This window comes from Prosopis cineraria, unplaced genomic scaffold (genome assembly GCF_029017545.1).
Source record: "Prosopis cineraria cultivar Desert tree isolate PC_DT_omini unplaced genomic scaffold, ASM2901754v1 PC6, whole genome shotgun sequence".
Classification (NCBI taxonomy): domain Eukaryota; kingdom Viridiplantae; phylum Streptophyta; class Magnoliopsida; order Fabales; family Fabaceae; genus Prosopis; species Prosopis cineraria.
The window spans coordinates 9,187,051-9,209,219 of record NW_026555337.1 but is presented as its reverse complement, the minus strand read 5'-3'; the positions used below and the strand labels follow the sequence as shown (position 1 = coordinate 9,209,219).

At 32.6% G+C, this 22,169-nt stretch overlaps 1 protein-coding gene and 1 long non-coding RNA gene across 5 annotated transcripts; one reads left to right on the top strand and one right to left on the bottom strand.

Annotated features, from left to right (window-relative positions):
• The first annotated feature begins 4,916 nt into the window (after positions 1-4,916).
• LOC129312544 (uncharacterized) lies at positions 4,917-6,622 on the top strand. The gene is made up of 3 exons (XR_008593617.1): positions 4,917-5,047; positions 5,158-5,205; positions 6,052-6,622. It is a non-coding gene; the product is annotated as an uncharacterized LOC129312544 (long non-coding RNA).
• Positions 6,623-14,720: 8,098 nt separating this feature from the next.
• LOC129313325 (D-amino-acid transaminase, chloroplastic-like) lies at positions 14,721-17,620 on the bottom strand. 4 transcript variants are annotated; one of them, XM_054956291.1, is made up of 6 exons: positions 17,090-17,620; positions 16,907-16,959; positions 16,763-16,817; positions 16,112-16,287; positions 15,335-16,008; positions 14,721-15,021 (listed from the first exon to the last, which is right to left on the bottom strand). In XM_054956291.1, exons 2-6 carry the CDS (start codon positions 16,948-16,950, stop codon positions 14,924-14,926), a joined length of 1,047 nt encoding a protein of 348 aa, XP_054812266.1. In that variant the 5' UTR covers positions 16,951-16,959; positions 17,090-17,620; the 3' UTR covers positions 14,721-14,923. The 4 variants fall into 4 exon arrangements, with proteins under 4 accessions (XP_054812266.1, XP_054812265.1, XP_054812262.1 ...); XM_054956290.1 differs by having other exon boundaries at positions 17,101-17,620; XM_054956287.1 differs by having other exon boundaries at positions 16,763-16,804; positions 17,101-17,620.
• Between the last annotated feature and the right edge of the window lie 4,549 nt (positions 17,621-22,169).

The following is a 22,169-nucleotide window of genomic DNA, read 5'->3' as shown; positions in this document are numbered from 1 at the left end:
GTTAGAAAAAATATAATAAACACTTCCTATAAAATTAGATAAATTGGCTCATTGATTAAAAAAAATTGTATAAAAAATATAAATTAAATTTTAAAAAATTTAAAAGTGTGATCATGTAGACGGATTTATAATTGATACATATAAAAAAGTTATCATTAAACATTTAAACAATTATAAAAAATATTATTAATATATAATTATATATTATTGACATATATAATAAACAAATTATATTATAAAATATAATATATATTAAATTATTTATTGATATGGACTATATTTACAAAAAATTCTTATTAAAATTTGTATTTCTTCTTATAAATAAAACATGATAATTTCTCTTCTAATTGAAAAGAGAAAAAGTAGTAACGAAATTCATTAAATATAATTTAAAATCTTGAATTTTTCATTCACTTTCAAAACATCAATTATGAGCAGGATAGAATTATAATTTTAATCATTTTTTTTTTCAAAACTTCTTATATTATAAAAGACAAATCACCTTCAAAAGGTGTTAATATGCAATTGTCCCGGGCGGAATACAAGAATAGTCAGGATTGGAGAGATGCTTGAAGAAGGCACGAATTTCATAATTGAATTAATTTAATTGTATCGTATAACATCGAAAATCAAGCATAAATTCAAATTCAATAAGGTACAATTGACTCGAAGCAGTGAACACCATCTAACTCCGGCGCAAACCTCGGCGAGAATCGCCGCCTTTGTTTCTTGTCTCCGCCGGGTTGCGTCGGCGGCGCGGCCTTGGATGAATCTGGAGCCGTCCGTTTCTTCTCAGCAGAATCAACGGAGGAAGAAGGCTTCTGCTCCAGCTTGGGCTTGAGATTTCCGCCGTCAACAGATAAGCGTAACCTCTGACCGTAGGAAAACTCGGCGCAGAGAGCATCGAAGGAGCTAAAAATGGACATCAACATCTTGAATCGCGGAGATCACAGAGAGAGAGATGCAATCAAAGAGTAGGAAGTATCGGAGAATTGGGAGATTGAAGCGAATATGTTGAAGAGAGTTGCTTGGGATGGAGGGAAAGTTCTGGAAGCAGGAGAAGCTTGGAAAGGAGGGAATCGCAATGGACTGAGTTGGCGTGGAGGGAGAGAAGCTAAAGAAGGTATATAAAGGAGGAGGAAGGAAGCGTGGGAGAAGGATGAGGAAATTTCGGGAAAAGCAGGTGGTGACGTGGAGGAAATAACAATGCAGGCACTAGGAAGGCTTGTGTTGCGTGTGGACAATTTCCGTCCAAGCAAATGGATGACCAGATGAAATGACATTTTAGCCCTGCACTAAATATTACAAATAAAAATTTTTTTTGAAATAACTACTTTTATACAAGGCATAATAAAACTTTTACTTGCTGAAATTTATCTTAATTATTAATTTAATTATCTATCATTAGTTCGTTGAATTTGTTTTAATTATTGGTGTTTATTATTTTAAATCTGCTGTTATGTAAATTAATTGAGACAAATATAATTATTTAGATAAAAAATTAGAGTTAAAAAACTTTTAAAAAAATTAAAATACTGATAAAAATTAGATTGATTTGAAAACTAATTCATTATTATTCAAGTATTTACACGCACCAAGGCCTCAACATAATTGACATGTCTTAGAATTGGTTAGGCCAAGACAAAAATGAAAAGAAAAGGAAAGAAAAGAAATAACTTGGGGAGCAAGAGAGTTGAGCGGTGAAAAGTAGAATAATGGAAAGGGGGTTGTATTTGCATAATAGAAGAAGGAGAAGGGTGCAAGTGGGAAGGAAAAGCCGACCATGATGGTGGGCGGCTAAATGATAGGAATGGATCAGTCAAATTAAGTGGAGAGTTGAATGGACATGTTTTGTAAGAATGAAGAACGCTTGAGGAAGAAGCTTCCAGACCAAGTCCACGTTGATTCCATTCCAGTCCCAGACACGTCCTAGTCCAATTCAAACACGCAACCTTCTAACGTGCATGATTAACGTTGCAATTTTGTGTTTTTTCTTAACTCGACAGTTGACACAGTCTCGTTCATTTTAGCTTTGACCCTGCTTTTGTGGGATTTTGAGTCTTTGTTATTACTTTTCATACTTTTTTTTTTTTTACATTCTTCCATAAGTAATATTTTGAAAAATTATAAAAATTCCTCAATTTTAGTGACGTTCATGAGGGGATGTAGAGACTAGAGAGCTAATATGAAATGTGACGGAAGATAATCAAAATTCATCCTTAGCTTATGAGGCCTTCGCACTATTTTTTTAATCCTATAAATAAATTATTTCTAACTACTCTCGTAAAAACCAATGAGAGGTATAAAAATTATTGATATTATTTAAAAAAAAATCTCAATTTACCTATATTAAATATATCACCTCTAAAACAAGCTCTCTATCATTTGCAAACTCTTGTATAAAATAACAAAAAAGGTAAAATTAAAAAAAGAATTAATTATCTTTTTGTTATGTAAATGACTTATAAAAAGAATGATAAGTTCCAATTAATATAGGAATGAAAAAAGTACTTGTGTAAGCCATTGCACTCTTTTTATACAAACGAAAGAAAAAGAAAGTAATCAAGATTAGAGCAGTTAACAATTTCATCAGTAATGGTTTGACTCAAAAAGTAATCAAGATTGGAGCAGTTAAGCAGGTCAAATAGGGACGGAAACTGGGCTGCCATTTCCTTGATGATTAAACCAAAAAAATGTTGAATGGTTGGACTTTTGAATTCTACTTACTGACCAGAACTTTGTTAATTATAAAGAATATTTAATAGTCAATGAGGTCAAGTTAATTATGCACATATAGACTTTCATCTCAAAATGCAAATCTAGAGCAACTTTATGCGAAATGAAACTCATGTATTCAGGTTCATCTATATATAGTTAGAAGTGCTTTATAATAAATTAAAAAATATTTTTTTTCACTAATTTTTAATAGAGGGTAAAATAAAACATTTATAATAAAAAGTTAATAATGCGACTTATAAATGAGATTAAAAAAAGTGTCTCTCATCATTTTATAAATAGGATAGAAATATTCTTTTTGTTTTTATTTATAAGATATTTTTAAAAGTGCTTTGGTATTTTAAAATGTAAAATACTTTAATAAAAATAAAATTTTATTAATTATATTTGTTCAATTCTATCATTCTCTTCTTATAAATTATAGCATGTAATGGTTATAATAATACTAATTTAAAATTAGCTGCCCTATTTTTTTATATATAAAAAACTGCATCTGGCCAATACCTTTTGCCATTTCTGCCATTTCTGGTTAATTGTACGAGTATTTGCCAAATTCACTTGTATAACCCCTTCACAATGTTGTCCTCTTTGTAATTTAAAATGGGAAAAATATAATTATCAATTTTCATAGTTTTATCGAGTTTTATTTTTAGTATTTATAATTTTTTAGTATTTTTAATCTCTATAATTTTAAAAAGATTGGACATACGACTTTTATTTTTTATGTCTCTATAATTTCTGTTTTTTTTACTATTTTTAATCCCTCTAAGAATTGAAAATAGTGGAAAAAAACTATAAAGATTGAAAATAAATTTTAATAAAATTATAAATATTAAAGATTATATCTTTCCTTTAAAGTATTGACAGATTGTATCATATTTAATAAAGACTATGCTATTAGAACTTTTGTTGAGTTGGCTCCAAAGGAAAAAGAACTTTTTGTTGACAATTAAAAGAATTTAGTTAAAATTTGGGATGATGTAAAATTGAAGTGTAATTAGATATAAACTTATTGATTTTAGATTATTAAAAAGAAGCTGGGAGAAAATTAAAGTGAATGTACCAATTTAATTATAAGATCTCTATCCTTTGACCTTGCAACTCTAAAAAAAATTATATTATGCAGTCAGCAAAATATGCTCCTTATAAGTTAAAAATTTGGGAGAATTATTTTAAGATCCCACACAACACAATTAAATACTTTAAAGTCTATTGAAGATTGAGCAAAAAAAAATGACAACTAAATATAATTGTTAATAAATCTTGTAATATTTAAATGTGTTGTGTGAAATTTATATACAATTCTCTCTAAAAATTTTGAATCCATATCAAATTCTTGACATAGACACAAGTACTTGAAGTATGAGTTGAGACGGATTTGACATTGACGAAATCATTTCAAAATGATTTTACATGCCAATTAATTGAAAGTAGTAAACGGAGTATTTGGGTAACCACCCCCCTCTCTTTCTATTTATAAAAAAAAATTATTCACACAATTTAAAAAAATTAATTAATTATATTAATTATAGCGGAAAATAAAAGATTTGAATTAAAATACCTTTCATTAAATGTATCAATCAAGTCTTCATTAATTATTTATTATGACTGTGAATAATGAAATTATGAGGGGTAATTTAAAAATTTTATAATAAATGCTTATTAAAAAAATATGATTTTGCCTATATAAAAAATAAACTAAAAATGATAGTTTTTTTTATAAATAAAAACAGAGGAAATATTTTCTTGGCTCTATTTGTTTAATGGGAATTTATTATTAGAATATTGGCCATTTTTTGGGCCGGCCAGCTTCAGATATTCCTAAAACGGATATTTGGACAAATCTCATATATTTATGAGAGTGAATACTAATGTCAGATGTCATTACATAATTGTTGGCACTGTAATTTGTAATGAAAATTAATTATAATGAGAATGTGCATGCACTGACAATGACATATAAGGAAATTAATAGGCTAATACGAGTGGGTGGGTGCATGTTACTAGTTTGAACACACAAACTCATATATTAATAGCGTTCTATGTTAGAGTTCATATACTGGAAATAATAATAAAAAATTCAAAAAAAAAAAATTGGGTTCGTTGAATAAGTACTTGATCATTGTCATGAGGACTTTCTCACTCTTCATCTTATTGTTACCTGAGCATCTATATATACCCTTTAACTTCATTCTGCTGGTGAACTCTGACAATAAGTTGATCAACACTTTGTGTGGCAGAACAGATGAGACCGTGATCTACCAAGAATGCCTCCACACAGATCCCAAAGGCATTGAAGTTAACGGCCCAGGTTCTTCACGTGACTTCTCTCTCTCTCTAGGTATATACACACACGCACGCACACACATGCTTTTTAATCTTAAACTTCTTAATCAAATCCTAGCTCTGTCCTCAATTCAGGGTAACATTGGACAGTGGGGAGATTCATTGGATTGGAATTCATCCTAGGTGAAATTTTTCGTTCCAATCAAGTTTATTATTGTCTCAAGACATGTCCCTACTCTCTAATAAACTTGGGCTCTAATATCATTATCAGAACAGTAATAAATATTTAGGTCATTCTCTATGCTTTAAAGTAAGTGGTAATTTTATACTTCCTCCATCCCAATTATAAGACACTTTTAAAAAAATTTAATATTTTAAAATATAAAACACTTTAATAAAAATAAAATTTTATTAATAATATTTTTTCAAAATTATCTTTTTTATATATTTTCTCTCTTTAATATTCTTTCATCAATGAAGTATTAAATAAAAGGTATTTTTGAAAGTTTATATTTTTATCTTGAAAAGATAAGGTTGTAAAATATATTTAATAAGTTTTATTGGTATGTGAAATTTTATCTAAAAGTGTCTTATAATTTAAGACGACGAGAGTATCACATTTCAATTTAAAATTTTGAAGCGTTGGGATCTAGATTTAATCAATGTGGGACTTCATTTTTTAGAGTGATAGTTAGGTTCCAATAAAGTTTTTATAAATAAAATGTATGTATCAATTTAAATAATTTTAAATTTAGGAATTTTAATTATAAATAAAATATTTAAATTCTAAACATAACTTTTAACTTCCCATTGAGCTTCTTATTAATAATTATCTAAATCAATATTCACAACTTATTTTTTTAAAAAATATTTGTTAGTTAACTAATTGTCATTAAGTATTTACTTTAACATGTCATTCTCTCTCTTTTTAAAGATGAGTTACCTCCAATTTTGAGTTCAATCACACTTAAATTTGAATGTCCATAATATTAAAGGCCATATAGTTATCACCAACAAAAAGAATTTCAGGAAAGCTGATAGCACTAGACTGTGCACAGAGGGACGCAACAAAGCTTCAAGAAGAGACAAGCAAAGCGACGGAGAAGGCGACAGGGAAGTTGAAGGAAGTACTGGATCACTGCTCAGATGATTTGTTTATGGCACAACATGACTTTGATCCCTTGACACGCTACGTTCGAGAGGGATACTACAGTAGTGCAAGGGACGTGCTCACCGGAGAGACCATTCCTCGCATCCTCAATTGCTTGAAAGTCTTCGACCAATTCCCAGATTTGCCTGCCCCTCCTTTGCTCCTTTCTGGCACTGTTGCTTCTAATCAATCTCCCTACGATGCTGCCTCTATCTTGGCCAACATTTAGGGTTTGAATTTTTTTAAAGTTCTCTGTGTCGTGCGAGAAATTGATGATTAATGGAATGATTATATTAGTACTTTTCCTGGCCAGCATTACGTTTGATGTGTCTGTCTGTATATGAACTTTGAACAGAGCCTTTGGCTTCTCAGCCTCTCTTTTAATTTCAAATTAGAAGCTCAGAAATAATGGTTGTTAGTACTTTCTTAAATCCCAAGGTTTAGCTCATTCACTTATTTGCCTACAAAACACGCATAAAATCGCCGAATATGTTAGTTTGTGAACAAACCATGGGACCCTTGGATGTTATAACCAGGAAACACACAGAGATAGGTAAATTATTATTAACTTTATTTGACAAAAGAATAAACTTTTATTTTTATCCATACTTAAATGATTTTTTTATTATATTCTTTTTCATAGTTAATGAATTTAAACAAGAACAGTATTAAAAAAATATATAACTAACACCCCACCAAGTGTCTTATATTAAGGACACTCAATTTCTTTTAAGAAATGTTTTATAATATGAAACAAAGAAAATACTTGATAGTAACACTAATAGGTAGGAGCATGTTTGTATGCTTCAGCCTTCATGCTTGCATGCTTGCATTCATTACCTGTCTCCAACCCAAAGTATTAAAAATTGAACAAGTTATTAAATCAATTAAGGTATTAGTTCAAGTGTTAATAATTAAAACTATAGTCAAATCATATAAACTTGTCATAAATCAATCAAAATATTGGTTTAACAGTTTAATTGTGTGAGTTGTTAGAATATTAGTTGTTAATCTTAATTAGTTGTTAGCCTAAACCTATATAAAGGGATAAGTAGGCATTTAGGTAAGGGAGTTTAATTCTACTTAAGGGAGAGGAGGGGTTAACTTGGTCTTTACCTCATGTTAGTACCCAAGATGAGTTTTGTTCATTACCTAAGTAGGTTTATTAGATTGTAAATTTTTCAAGAAAAGGATTGTGATCTTCATCAATGAATGTTCAATCCTCTTTTTTTTTTTTTTTTTCAGTATAACCATTCGGTATCTAAACTAACATCCCCAACGAATCTGAATTCAAGCACTATGAAGCTCAAGGGAGGTGGTTTTCTCAAGCATAATTTTTCTATTCCCACTGCCTTAGGGATTGAACCCAAGAGCTGGTGGTTAAGAAAACTCAGACCCCTTGCCATCTGAGCTAAGATGTGTTGGTAATGAATGTCCAATCTTCTTAATTCGAGAACATGGTATTATGAGCAAGTTAGTTTTGGGCCTAAACATAAGAGTGTTCGAGAAGTGGGTCAGACATGCAAGATCCAAGACCTACCTTTTACTCAGAAATCACCCAAGAATTGGATCGAATAATAAAAATCCGAAGCCTACTAGAATTAGTGAATTACTATGACCCTTGTTGCCGTTGTCCGTTCTACATCGTGACCATCGTCATTCCTGTTTTCTCGATTAGCTTCTTGCTCCTTCATTCTTCATCTTCAGCGACGATTGAACCCTAATCCTTCGTCACAATTTGTTGTCATTATTCTTTCTTCCTTGCCGTCAAGTTTCTTCCTTCATGGGAATCGGTAGTGAGACATCAAATACTCCCACTTCTACCTCATTCTTTGTTTCTTGTCAAGGAGACACCATCAGTGGCGAAGATCTGTCATAAACGTTTGGCAGAAGACACCGTAATGGTCCTTGATTTTACACGATGTGATTCCTTGATTGGTGCATGAGGAGATAGAATGGCTGGGACGGAAGGAAAGAAAAGAAAGCACAAGAGATTGATGACGCTAAAAGAACTCCAAAGCCCTTATCTAAATAGAGGTCCATTCCTAAGGTTTGACTCTCCTAGCTTCGTCGGATTGATCCTCTATATGAATTCCACTTCCAGTTAGCTACTTGAATATAGATCATTGGTCTCTTGAGATTCTACTCTTGAGGGGTTCTTGCATATTATCTTACTTGCCATGTGTGGGATTCGAAAATATGGGTCAATCTGGGTATTCTTCTCTCCAGTATGGAGATAAAGAGCCTCCAAGGAGGATGAAGAAAAAGATTGACGATATGAGAAGTTGTGATATCAAAATGGCGACAGAAAAGAAGCCGCGCAATGGTTTATAATATGACCCTGTTTGGTTGGAGTTTGCCAAATAAGGGGAGGGGAGCCCCTAGGGGAGGTGGCAAAGGGGACGAGAGGGAAAATTTTTTGAAACCCCTCCCCCCAAACCCTCCAATTGGGAGGGATTCCTCCCCCTCCTTGCCCCCTCCTCCCCCTCCCTCCCTTCCTCTCCCTTCTATTAAAATCCCTCCTCTCCAATCAAACATAGCCATTACGTTGCTGTTGGATCCAAATCTCAAGAGATCAACGTAGTTTTGGAATGGTGGCGAGTGACAGGTTGTTCAGCTTATTATCTGATTCGTGGCTGGAATAAAGTTGCGCAACGTAATAATTTCAAGCTCAATGATATGGTGCAGTTATGGTCTGACGTCTTGAGGATAAATTTGGATTTGCTCTTGTCAAGCTTTTTACATAAGATTTTACATATATTGCAGCAGTTTGATTTTGTATTCATTTCCATTGTAAGCATCTACTAGGAAGGTGCTAATGCATTGGGTTCCAATGCTTCGATATTTTCACTCTGTCGGCTATGAAACTTTGGCAGGATCTTCAACTCCTTAAACCAATCTTACAGTTAAAAAGAGAGTTCTTGAATTTCTAAGAATTCATTCTTGGAAGCTGATATTGTTGGAGATTTTATTTCATCAGTAAGGTGGTCCATTTTCCCGAAAGGGTTGTGAATTTTGCAGAGGAACAAAGAAAGTTCTGTGGCCTATCACCTATGAATTTAGCAACCTACTAATGCCCTTTGGTTCTGTGCTAAAGTCTGAATTTTGGAGCTGGTCAAGACACTTACAGAGAAATGGTGGCAGACTTGGGGAAAAAAAAAATAATGTGGTTCGTGCTCCATCTTTTCTTGTCCTTGGACATGATAGAGCCTGGGCAATAATTAATTTGCCATTATTTCAATATCGCTTGATTCATGCGTGATGCAATGTTAAACTTGTTGCTCGGATGCATGACCATGAAAGGTTATCTTCTTGGTATTTGCCTGCAAGCTGCAACCCCCACTTCTGAGATGAACAAGAGGTCATTCAAGTATGCGTGGGTGCTGGACAAGCTTAAGGCAGAGCGTGAAAGATGAATCGCGATCAATGTTGCCTAGTTTAGAAATGCTGTGGGGGCCAGTGATTATGGCAGTGGCCATGTGTGCTTTGGAAGAGAAGACTGTGTTTGAAGGCAATAATATTTTTCGTCAATGAATGTTCATTCTTCTTAATTTAAGTTAATAATTCTCAACATAGGTTGACCCGAAATATAATATTCTCACAACAGCAATATTCTCTATTCATGAAAACTTGAACCCAAAATTTTATTCGGGAGGATCAGATGCCAAACCTGTGGTGTTGGGGTGGTGCTACACACCTCAATCATGCTCTTAAATTTTATTCCGTTCATATTTTTGTTACATTTTTTCTTATTATTTTGTTCTGGATAAGTTAGACTCCAATTATTTGTGACCCTACTAAAAATTCAAGCTTTAAAAAAAAAAACGAGGTTTGAGTGTTTTCCCTTGATATAAATAGTTCTAAATTATTTGAATGAAAAATAGGTTACCATATAAAGTAACCATGGCTATACTTTCATCTGTAGAGTTCTGATAGATAGTGATCCAGAAAAGGAAAGAAACGAATTTGAATAGATGCCAGGAACAAGGAGGAGAAAGCTTATATTCTGTTGACTCCATTCCCTGGAATCTGGGAGTCATGATCAACCAGAAATGGAAATAATTTAAACTAACAGCTAAGGGCATTTGAGAAAGCCGAAGGCTCAAGTAGTAAATAGGGAATCCGTGCAATAATTGCCAGCATGAACCATTCTCACTCTGTTAAAAATTATATAAGAGGAAAGTAGACCTTAAAGACATAGTAATAATACTACAGTTTTCTTTTGATGCAGATGTGTAGATGAACTGGAATCTCTTCTCTCAAAGCATGGTAGTCTTAGGAAGCTGTACTTCTATCACCAACATCTCACAGCTGTGAGTGCCCATACATCTGGAAGAATAGAATGAGGCTATGGCATGAACCCTTAACCTTTGCTGCAACATCAGCATTTCTTAAATAAATGGGAAACTACTATATGATATGAATATCTGGCACATTATATCTTCATGTTAGTAAAATTGAGAATAGAATGAGGCTATGACATGATATTCGTTATTTGTTTCAGACTCATGATTGAAACTTGAAAAGTTAATGGTGTCAGTTCGACTGCAGGGGAGGAATTAGTTTTATTCTTTTACCTATTCGGGAACAACCGGAGAAGCACACTCTGGGAAACTGCTAGCGATCCCAAGCCATGCACAGCAATGTTGAGGTCATCCTTCTGGACCAAACATGGTGTTCCGAAATGCCTAATTTAAGAATATAACTCAGGCAATTAGCAAGTGAGGTTGGGTTTTTAGGATGAAAGGAAAGTATGAGTCCATGTCTGAATCAAAGATTTATCACTGCAGATAGAAAACTAGCCCCTATTTTTTTCTCGTCCTTTTCTTCCAGATGTATTGGCACTCAGCTGTGAGACGTTGGTGATAGAAATACAGCATCCTAAGACTACCATGCTTTGAGAGAAGAGATTCCAATTCATCTACACGTCAGTTGGGGATGTGGACCCCCATGGTTATGAATTGGGAATCCATTCCACTATAAGTCACTCACTAATAGATTAATTATAATTATATATAGATTTTCACCGTTTTACATCAGTTGTTTTTGGAGATCAATAGTGTTCTCCGCTCATGACAGAGATTGATTTTCCCGATTTAAAAGATATATGACAGGCTTCTTTCAATTAAATTTACTCTATTTATTAAAATTAAAAATTAAACCCCCGACTACTTGATCAAAAAAACTAGAGATCATGTCATCAAGTGTTTTCCAAAAACGAGTTAAAAACAGAGAAAAAGAAAAGGGCATCCTTATGGGTCATGAATCACGTGTTTTGGAAATGATCAACTACATTAATTAATTGCTAGTGTCGGTCATTGGCCCACTGAACAGTGAAACAATTGCAGAAGCATGATGGCTGGCAAAACAAAACGCAACTACTCTATTCACAGTCACGTGCTTTCTTTTCCACCACAACAAAACGACATGTCACATATCCTCAAGATGACCGGAGGACAACAAAGATAAAATAGCCTTGAATCAGATTCTTCTTTAGAAAGATGATAAAAAGCATCATCGGGTACCTTAAATCTCCGCAGCTCCTTCCCTGTCTTTTGCTCTCCATGATCAGAAGAACAAAGCAAGATGAAGGTGAAGCTTCTTCTTGTTTTTCATGCTTCTTCAGCTTCAGTCCAAGGACGACATGGATGGTTGGGAAGAAAGTGATGCTGGGTTCTGGAAAGATCTATGGTTTTGGAATGGATGGCTTTGGGAAAATTCATTTCTGCATTCAATGATACAGAAAAGAGCTGGGAGTTGTTCTGCAACAAGTAATTCTAGCTTTTTTTTTTTTAATTATAACATAAATATATAGGAAACAAGTCAGAAGAAAATTTATTTATTATTAGTATATATAATGTTTCGTTCAATCACATCTGTAAAATATAAGATGTAAGAAAGAGTTGAAAGTTTATTAGTAAATGTAGTTGACAAAAACCTTTGTATTTATTATTATTAGTTGGCAATGGAAAGTAGAAAATTTTATCATCTTTCTGTTTCTTTAAAATCTCATCTATGCTGACAAAATGCTTGCATTAATGTCTCACAGAAAGGTTAAGAAGAATCTTACTTCATTATTAGCTCAGTTAGATCACAACTCCAGATCTTCTTAAAGATAAGAGATAATGCAGAAAGATTAAAGAGTTCAGGGATATAACTTGAACTCTAAAATTTACTACCCGTTGTACCTCTTGTGGATGCCCAGCATGTTCAACCTCAGTATCTATACAAGAACAGAGCAAGATGGCCAATCAAGCACTAGTCAAGTTTAAAACTATTTCCATGTTCATTAAAACCTTTTCAGTTGTGAATCATGGTGAAGAGAGGGAAGGGGGGGTGAGGGATTTTGATACCCTAACTCTAATGTTTCTGAATGCAGTTTCAAGGTGAAAACACTTGGGAGAAAGTTTTGAATACAAAAAAAAATGTCCTGAAGAAAGCTGGCCAACATTAAAAAAAAAAAAAAAATCAGACATGTCTAAATATCTATCTACCTGTGATTCACTTTGTCTGTTTGCTTTTATGTAAATTGGGCATTCCTAAATCTTCCCAAAGTAAGCCAAATTAGTAGCAACATGGAAGGGAAAAAATGGCAGAAGAGAGGCGACAGAAGGTTCAAAGCTAAGGAAGAAAGTTTAAGTGTTGATTATATGGTTAAGCCTTTTGTATATAACTAATTTCAATTAATTTTTTTTGTGCTTAAAATGATCAAAATGTTTATTACATGGGATTTTATGGGATTTTGATATTTGATCAAAATGCAGATAGATGCATTCAATGAGAACACCTAACTTATTTGTAGTGCATAGAGTATCTTTTTCGGAGAGCCGTAGATTCTTTTTTAAGGCAATCACAATTCACATGGCACTTAATTATTTTTTTGTATAACTTTTTGAACCACAGATGTTTCCTTTTTTTTTTCTTTCGTTTTTTTTAATAATTTAACAATGTTCTAGCAGAAGCCACTTTAGTAATTCCTGACACACCATATTCATTTGACCAAAAAACCTCATGCTTAGCAGCTTTGGGTATTAGAATGGCGTAAATAAGTGATAAAAATCATTGTTTTGGTGAATCTGACTTCCTCATTTTATAGTTTTCCTTCAAGAAAATCAGAGACACCCAATTAACATCGCTTTTTACTATCGCATTTCAATGGGGATGACTTTTCTATGATGGTAATGCAGGAGGAAGGTGCATATTGATCAATTTAATCTGAAAATGTTAGCTATACTTTAACTGGGATTTTTTGCTTTGAAAAAACTATTATTTAAAGATATAATGTTTAGATAAGATACTGAATGTTTCTTAAGTTCTTGCTTATGCAAAAAGATGAAAACACCCCCTCCTGTCATAGGCTTGTTATATATGTGTGTGTGTGTGTGTGTGTGTGTGTGAATTGAAAAGTAGAATTGAGATTTGGGTTTTGGTTTTTGTTACTGTGCTTTGGAATCGTTAAACCTCAGTCACACTTGATGGAACCCAGCTCCAAATGCTACTCAGGCAGTGTGTTAAGCCCAACCAGAAAATTACAGGGCAAAATAGCAGAAAAGGCACACTAACCCTAGACCCTCCCTAGACCTCACGCTCCCATATACCCCTAAACAATAGGACCCCTCCCTCTCTCTCTCTCTCTCTCTCACTCACACACCCCAAACACTTTATGTAACTCAGCTTCGGCCCACTATTGACGGGCCTCTAGACACTGCAGTCTCAGCAGACCTCGGCCTAAGAGGGGAGAGAGGGACACTGCAAAAAATTAGATTCTAGCCAGAGAAAATGAAAATCTACTTCTAGGTTTTTGGAGGTAAGAAAAGGAAGAAATCGATTAAAACAAGTCTGTAGATATGAGTTTGAATTCAGAGAACAGCATCCCCATTATTTTCTGTAGGAAGCATATATTCATTTTGCATTGATGAGCCCCTCCATTCAAGGTTTATTCTAGAGGGTCCAAGAAGGAAGGAAGAGGAAAGGAACACTGTGAGTAGCTTATTGCATAACAATTTTGGACTGTTGCTCTTGTGATGAGTGGGTTTTGTCCAGTCTGTTACAGAGAGAGGTTTGAAAACAGGGAGGAGTCAGAGTGAAGATTCAAAGAAAAATTACAGTTGGTTTGGAAGACTGTTAGCTCCTAGAAGGCCTAGCACTTAGTTTAATTTTTCTACACAGTTTCCTGTTGCTGTTTTGTTATTTTCTACGACTTTGGTTCTATTGTTGTGAAGTTTTTCCGGTATTTTCAGGCTCTGGCATGCGGATAGACCAGTGCCCAAACAAACCTAACAGGCATTGATGCAGCCCTGATCATTTGTCACCCCCATTCTCTTAATTAAAATTAAGTTTCAACATAAGGCATAGTGTGTATGCGCTTTGTTTAATGTGAATGAATGTTTTAATAAGATTATACAAAAACAACTCATCATCTGTCACTCAACACTTGTATGTGATTTTTGAAACATACAACTGATAGACATGGAATCCGGTTTGAAAGCAAGTGATTCGAGGAGGTCTGCAATCTGCAGTGTCTCAATTAAAAGAAAGAAGAACTCAATGACAGATAAACATGTCTTTTCAATATTCATTTTGTTCAGCATAACAGCTTCAATACAAGACTTGACTCACATTTGAAACAAATAAAGCTAAGGCAGAGAAATCCCCTGCTCAACCTATACACCAGGAAGAACAAGGAACAAGACAAATAAAAATGAATACCAAAGTAGTTCCAGGCCTTTAATTTGATGATTTTGTGGTTCATTAAAGATAAGGAACAGCTACTCTCTGTGTGTCGGGTCCAGCAAGCATATCATTCCATAGCAAATCCGAAAGGAGCATTGTTAATTTTCCAACACTTCCTGCCAAAATTAAATGACTTGGTGAATTGATGAATTATAGGAGGAAGAGGGAAAGAAACAAAGGTTCATTTCTCAACACAATTACCCAAGAGGTTGCAGTTTAGTGATATTCATTAAACATAAATAGGAGTTAATTCTGATACATACAATGGTATTTTTTTAGAGCAAAGTGGGGGGCATATGCAATTTGGTATATAGTATCACTACATGCAGAAAAGCGGCTCTATAAAGTTATCGTCAGAAGAGAACTTCCATGATCAGAACCTCCATACTATTGAAAGAACACGTGTACCAAGAAGTTAACCAAACGTACCATTGCCAATAGGTTGATCATCCCAGGTGATGATAGGCAATAAAGGAAGAGTGCTTCCTACAAACATCATTTCAGCAGAGCCTTTAGCTTCCTCCATGGTTAAATTTTTTGTTTTTATACCTTTCAAATGCCCTTCTTCCACAAGTTTGGGTGCAAGTTCAAGAAGCCTTCTAGCAGTGCACCCATGTAGGATCTTATCAAACGGAGGCATGACAAGTTCCTTCTCTTGAGTTATAAAAGCAACATTCACATTTGGACCTTCAGCAATATGACCTTCCTCATCAACCCATATAGGAGCAAACGCTCCTTTCTCTTCTGCTTCAAGTTTTGCAAGGACATTTGGAAGATAATTCACATTCTTCATTGTTGCAAATAGAGGTGGCTTCATGGGGATATTGGATGTGATCACTTTAACCCCATCTTTGCACTGCAAAAAGTCGTCATCAATGACTACTGCATAGAATGCCGGTGTTGGGCATCCTGCTGATGATAGCAAGAAATCCCCAGGACCTGCACTTAACCAGAATCTGAGAGTTCCTTTCTTGCACTTTGATGCAGCAGTTAGTTGAATGAGAATGCTTCGAAGAGCCAAACGAGAGTGGGGAGACGATATCTTTGCCTTTGACGCTGACCTGAGAAAGCGATCAAGGTGTACATCCAACTCATAGAGGTACCTAGTAATGATAAACACCAAATGCTGCCCAAAGTCAGAGACAGAATAATTTTTCAGTTAAAAAACCTGAAGAGCAAAGATTTCTTCTGAATGTTTCAGCTCACCCATCAAAAATAATTGCTGTATCAAATACACCATGCCCACGATGAACCATGTGATCATCAATGGGAATTACCATCATTGCAGGATCAAGTATGATACCCCCATATATACTCGAATACATTGCTGGGTATGGTTGTTTTTCCACTAGACTCCACGTTTTGTGAAGCTTTTCAAGCAACTGAACAATGCAACACCAACAAAAATATGCAGAGATGAATGAATAAACAAATGAAAGAAAGAAATTCCTCCAAATGCCAAGTTGTATTTGGGAGCTTACTGAACCTAGAAACAACCACCTGTGTTGTTAATTAATTCAGTCATCATGTGAGTTAGGTTAAAGTATACACTGCAAAGATGTAGCATGGCACTCAAATTCATTTGCATATAGGCCATACACTAAGATGTACCACTGGAAAAGCTAACTCAGGCATGAGGCAACTTCATAATTTGTCAATTTTGCATCAATTAGACTAAAAATTTGGCCTTTGGATTGTTAAAAATATATATTTCTTTCCCCCATAAATTATAAGTGAAAGTTTTAGTTCCTCAAAATATCTGCCTCACTGCAACAAAGTTTTGTTATTGGATACCTGTACAGTTTCTGAGTTTTTATAACTAAAGCGAAATCTGGTCCTTTTTCTAATTTCTCTTACCCAGATTAACTCTAAACCAGGGAGGGTCAGCTTCAACTTCAACTGTAACACAAATCTTCGTCATATGAAAAGCAGCCCAAGTAAGAACCTCACACGATATTGAGAAATGAGAACGAAATAATAAATTCGATATAAAAATCTCACCTCTGATGATGAGGAGAACACGTGAACTCTAAAGTCACTTTCATTTCCAACCTCTGATAAATCCACACAAAAGTTCAACAAAACAACACATCAAAGAACACGATCTGAACAATGACGATACACCAACAAAAAAATACCAATCGAGTTTGATCATGAAATTTGAAAGTGAAACAGAGTTCATACGTAACACTAACCCAGTGACTTTTCGGAGGACGTGATGGATTCTGTGTGGTTTTCCATCGAACAGGAAGAAAGCAGAAAGATAGAGCCAATCGCAAAAGAGTGTATAGCAGAGATGGGGCAACAAATCTGGGCAAGATTTATACTGATATAACAACAGCACTAAAGGAAGGCCACGACCTTTTTATTTCCTTTTAAAATTACAGTAGGGGGGATGCGACTGAAAGTGCATACTACTGTAAGATCAAACTTCTCTACTGTGAAATTTGTTAAAAAAATATACTTTTATAATCAGAAACACTAGAGTGTGAAGGTAGGTTTATGAAGCGCGGGCATTGATTGGAAAAAAGTGGATTTATTGTTTGTCTTTTCGTCACCAGACAGCTCTCCATAATCAACAAAGTAAACGTCGAGGCCTTCGGCCAAAAAGACTCCGCCTTTGTCACCTTTTATTTGTCTGATCGGCGGATTCTTCTTTTGCTCATATCTCCCACTCAGCATTTCTATCTTACATTCATCGTAGATCACCCGTTCGAAAAAAAATTACATTCAATTTTGTTCGCATGTGCGGGTGCACACTACGTAGATTTTATTTTATTGTTTTTTGACAAGAGCACAACTTTCCCGGTTTACAGATTTTTCAGTTTGGTCCTCTAATTTCATAGAGGGTTTAGTTCTAATCCTAACATTGCTATTCCTGTTTAAGCACAGCCGAAGTTTAAACATATGTACGGTGCAGCCTAAAAAAAAAAAGAGTTAAGATCCATTTTTGCCTATGTACTTATTTTTTAAAAATATTGGACACCCTATACTTTTAAGTGGAGTATTTTTATTCCTGAATTTTTTTTATGAACAAAAAACTCTCTCCATTAATGAACTATTAACTCTACCGTTATATGCTGACATGGCATGTCCGTAGGACTCACATATAATCACAAGTCAAATTTTGACCATGTCCTTTAATGTTAATTTACCTTTGAACTCTTTTTCTAAGGGCTAAGCACCTTAAAATTTTTTTAAGAGCACTAAGCACCCTGAAATCTTGTTAAACTAAAATTTAATAAATATTGTTAAAATATTAAATATTTTAATATTTAATAGATTAAATATATTATTTAAAATATTACACCATCCAATTTAATATTTTAATATTTTAAATATTTTATAATTTTGTATTTAAAATGAAAGAATGAACCTCCAAATTAACGAATGGGTTTTTTCTTCTCATCTCTCCATTTTTTTTTGTTAGGTAACTTTTTTTAGCACATTAATGAAATAAGAGATGTCTTTTAAATAAATATTTTTGTTGCCATTTTGTTAGTTTTGATTATCATATTTCTAATATTACTCCTAACACTGTAATGTACAAAGAATATTAAATTTGGATAGTGCAATCTTTTGGAGGAAAATCGTTAGTTAACCCAAAAAATTAAAGAACTTAATCAATATTAAAAATATTAATAAGTTCTGATATGCACAAAAAGCGCAATGATTTGGACACTATCTCAAAAAAAATTAAATATCAATATATAAAAAATAAGAAGTCATCTATAAATTTATAAAATATTAGTTTGAATTATTAATATTTAAAAAGTAATTTATAAATTTTGAATGTATATTTATAAATAATAATATTTAAATTATTAAATATGAAAGTATTTAATATTTTGGTAATATTTATTAAATTTTATTTTAATAAGACTTCAAGGTACCGGGTGTTACTAGAAAAAAACTTTAAGATGCTCAACGCTTCTAAAAAAAATTCAAAAGCAAATTAACGCTAAAAGACATAGTCAAAATTTGACTTGTCATTGTGCATGGATCTCAATATGCCACGCCGGCATATAACAGCAAAGTTAGCAATTCATTAATGGAAGGGGGTTTTTGCTTTTAAAAAAATAATTTAAGAATAAAATTCTTCTACTTAAAAGTATTAAATATCCAGCACTCATAAAAAATAAATATAAAGATAAATTTGGACCTTAATCCAAAAAATAATAACAACAACAATCTACCACCTACAAAGTTCACACTTTACGCAAAGGGAAGGGCTGTCTAGAGCAGTTCAAATTTAAAATTTTTTTATTTTTATTTTATATTTATTATAGTAAAATTTATAAATTCAATAAATTTAGTCATCATCAATCTACACAATTTATATTTAATTTAAATTCTTCAAATTTAATATTAATTTTTTATAAATTAACTTTGTAGATTTATTCTGTTTAAATTTAAAAATTTTAACTTGTAATTTAAAAAAATGGAAAATAAAAATTAAGAAACTATCTTTTTTTTCAATGTTGTATTTATTAAAATAAAAACTTATAAAAATATTTAAAAATTAATATTAAATTTTGATTATTTAAAGTAAATCTATATAATCAATTTATAAAAATTATAAAAAAATTAATATTGGATAATGTAAATTATCAAGATTAATTATTAGCACATTTATTAAATTTTTATTTTAATAAATAAAAAAGCTTTAAATGTAAATTGTTTCCAGAAATTAAACATGGATGATGCAGATAAATTTAAGGTGCCGAATGTGCTCCCCACAAATGGCAGTCTTGCTCAATGCCGCCTCACCACTCAATACTTTTTTTTTTGAAAAAAAAATTAAATTAGTGACGTAATAGTAATTTTTAAACCATCTAGTGACAAACAAATTGAAAGCATACAATTTTTTTTATAAAAATTAGTTTAATATTTTTTAAACAAATATATAGGACTAACATTTAAAATTTTCAACCAATGTTTTGAAACCCGAACCAAACATTGTACCGGAAAGAGCAACAGGTCACGATTTTCATGGTCTAACCGGTTAGACTGGCGATCAAATTGGTGACATAAAAATTAAATAAAAAATAAAATTTATATTTGCAATTATATAAATAAAATATTAATTTGTTAATGATGCTTGGGACCTCGACCCCAAAAGCTAGATATTTGGATCATTAGAGCTAGAGGTAGAAACATGTCAGTACAAGCTTGTGATCTCAAAAAAAAAATGTTAGAGCTGGAGGCATACTATCATGTCATGACTCACAAGCTTTTCGATATCAATGCTAAAGATTAGATCTTTAGAGCTGGAGACAGATGTTGGAGGAGAAGTTAGAGATTGAGTTTGGGCCATGAAGGAGAAATTAGAGATTAGAGAAGAGAAGAAAAGAGATAATTAGTGATTAGAGAAGAGAAATTGTGAATCTAAGCAACTTAGCTTAATTTTTTTTTAATTTTTTTTGGCTTTGAACCGGGTTGACCCGGGTTGACCAGGGTCCGATTCCCAAGTCAAAATCGATTCTCTCAAAATTGGTCGGTTCAACCCAGGTCAAATACTAGATTGGTTCAATTAGTTGAACCGGACTGTTTTCTTCAACAGGTGACAGTTGGACCGATCTGACCGTTTGGTCCGATCTTAACAACATTGTTTTCAATGCAAAATACAAAATAGCATGGCGAAATTGGAAAATTTCAAAGCTATTGCTATACAATGGCAATTGTGAAATCAACACTACCAGGTCCAGAAGATATATTTTTCATGCATATTATAGAATTTGAAAAAAGATTTTAGTATTAAAATTTATATTTTATTAACAAAAGTGTACTAAGTCCTTTAACTTCACATATGTTTCATTTTAATTTATTAATTTTTTTAAGTATGTTTTTATCCTCTAATCTTAATATTGTTAATTTCAGTAATAAAAAATCAATATTAAACTTTTAAATATTAATAAAATACTATCAAATGTTGTGTTTTTTTTTTTGACCAAATATCAAATGTTGTGTTGACATATTAAGTTTTTGTTTCATGACAATTATTGACTATTGATATAAAAAAAATCATAATTTAAAATTAATAAAATTACAAAACAAAGGGGGAATGGCACCAGAGGCGATCCTAGATCAAAGAAGTTTGCAACTAAGGATTTAATAAATTCCAAATTCATTCTGTAGGCTCAAAGGACTTACATGCAAATATGCTTTATGGTGAAAATGCTCATTTGCCCACCGTTTGAAAAAATAACATCATGCACAGAACATTATACTTTTAATATATGGATATTATCATATTATATACAAATATTCTATTATTTATACACTTGAAAAATTTATACATTATTATTTAATTAACCCATGTAAACTGTGTATAATGAACTGATATTGTGTTGTTAATATATGAAGCTTATCATGTTATATATGAACATTTTATTGTTCATACACCTGAAAAAACTGGTGCATTTCAAATAAGAAACAAATGAAACTTTTCACCCAAAAATATACTTGCAAATAAGACTTTTAGGCTTGCATAATACATTTAAAATGTAAGTGCCAGTTTCTTTTATCAGGGGGAGGTGCCATTCTCCCAAAGCAAAGCCTTCCGGACCAGAGTTTTTCTTCATCAGTGAATTTTTAAAACAATGATGCCCTTATTTTTAAACTATAATGAATTACATTAAACCTCATTTAAAAAAAAAAATATTGCAGACAATGTCTGGAAGAACGAGTCTAGTTAAATCGAATAATTTGTCAAAGTTTTTATTTGTTTACTTATTTTTTGGAAAAAAGGGAACTTCAGACATGTGCATGCCCGCAACACCAATAACTCGATAACTTCAGATTTAGATCCTTTACAATATGAAGTTGCAAAACACCTGTGGAGTACTCCCTTAATTGCCTTATAAGATAATTTTTGGGGTAATTCGATGCTCTATAATATAATTTTTTAGAAAAATAACAATTCATTAATAAAACTTATTTCTAAACTACTTACTTATTATTTCACTCTTTAAATATTTTTTCCTCTCACTTTTCTTTATTGAATGAAAAGTAATTTTGGATATTTAGATTTTTTTTAAGAGAAATCAAAATTCCAAGCTGTAATCAATTAAAATCGGTATGAATGGTAAAGATTTTCGTCACTTAAACAAGTAATTGGGAATTTGAATTTTAAACCTTGTATATGTAAAAATTTAGTTAGGAGAAGTTTGTTCATTGTTCTTAGTATTTTAAGGTTGATATTCTCAAGTTGTTAGTGAAGCCTTATGCTTACCCAAAAAATATTCCAAGCTGTTTCTAATTG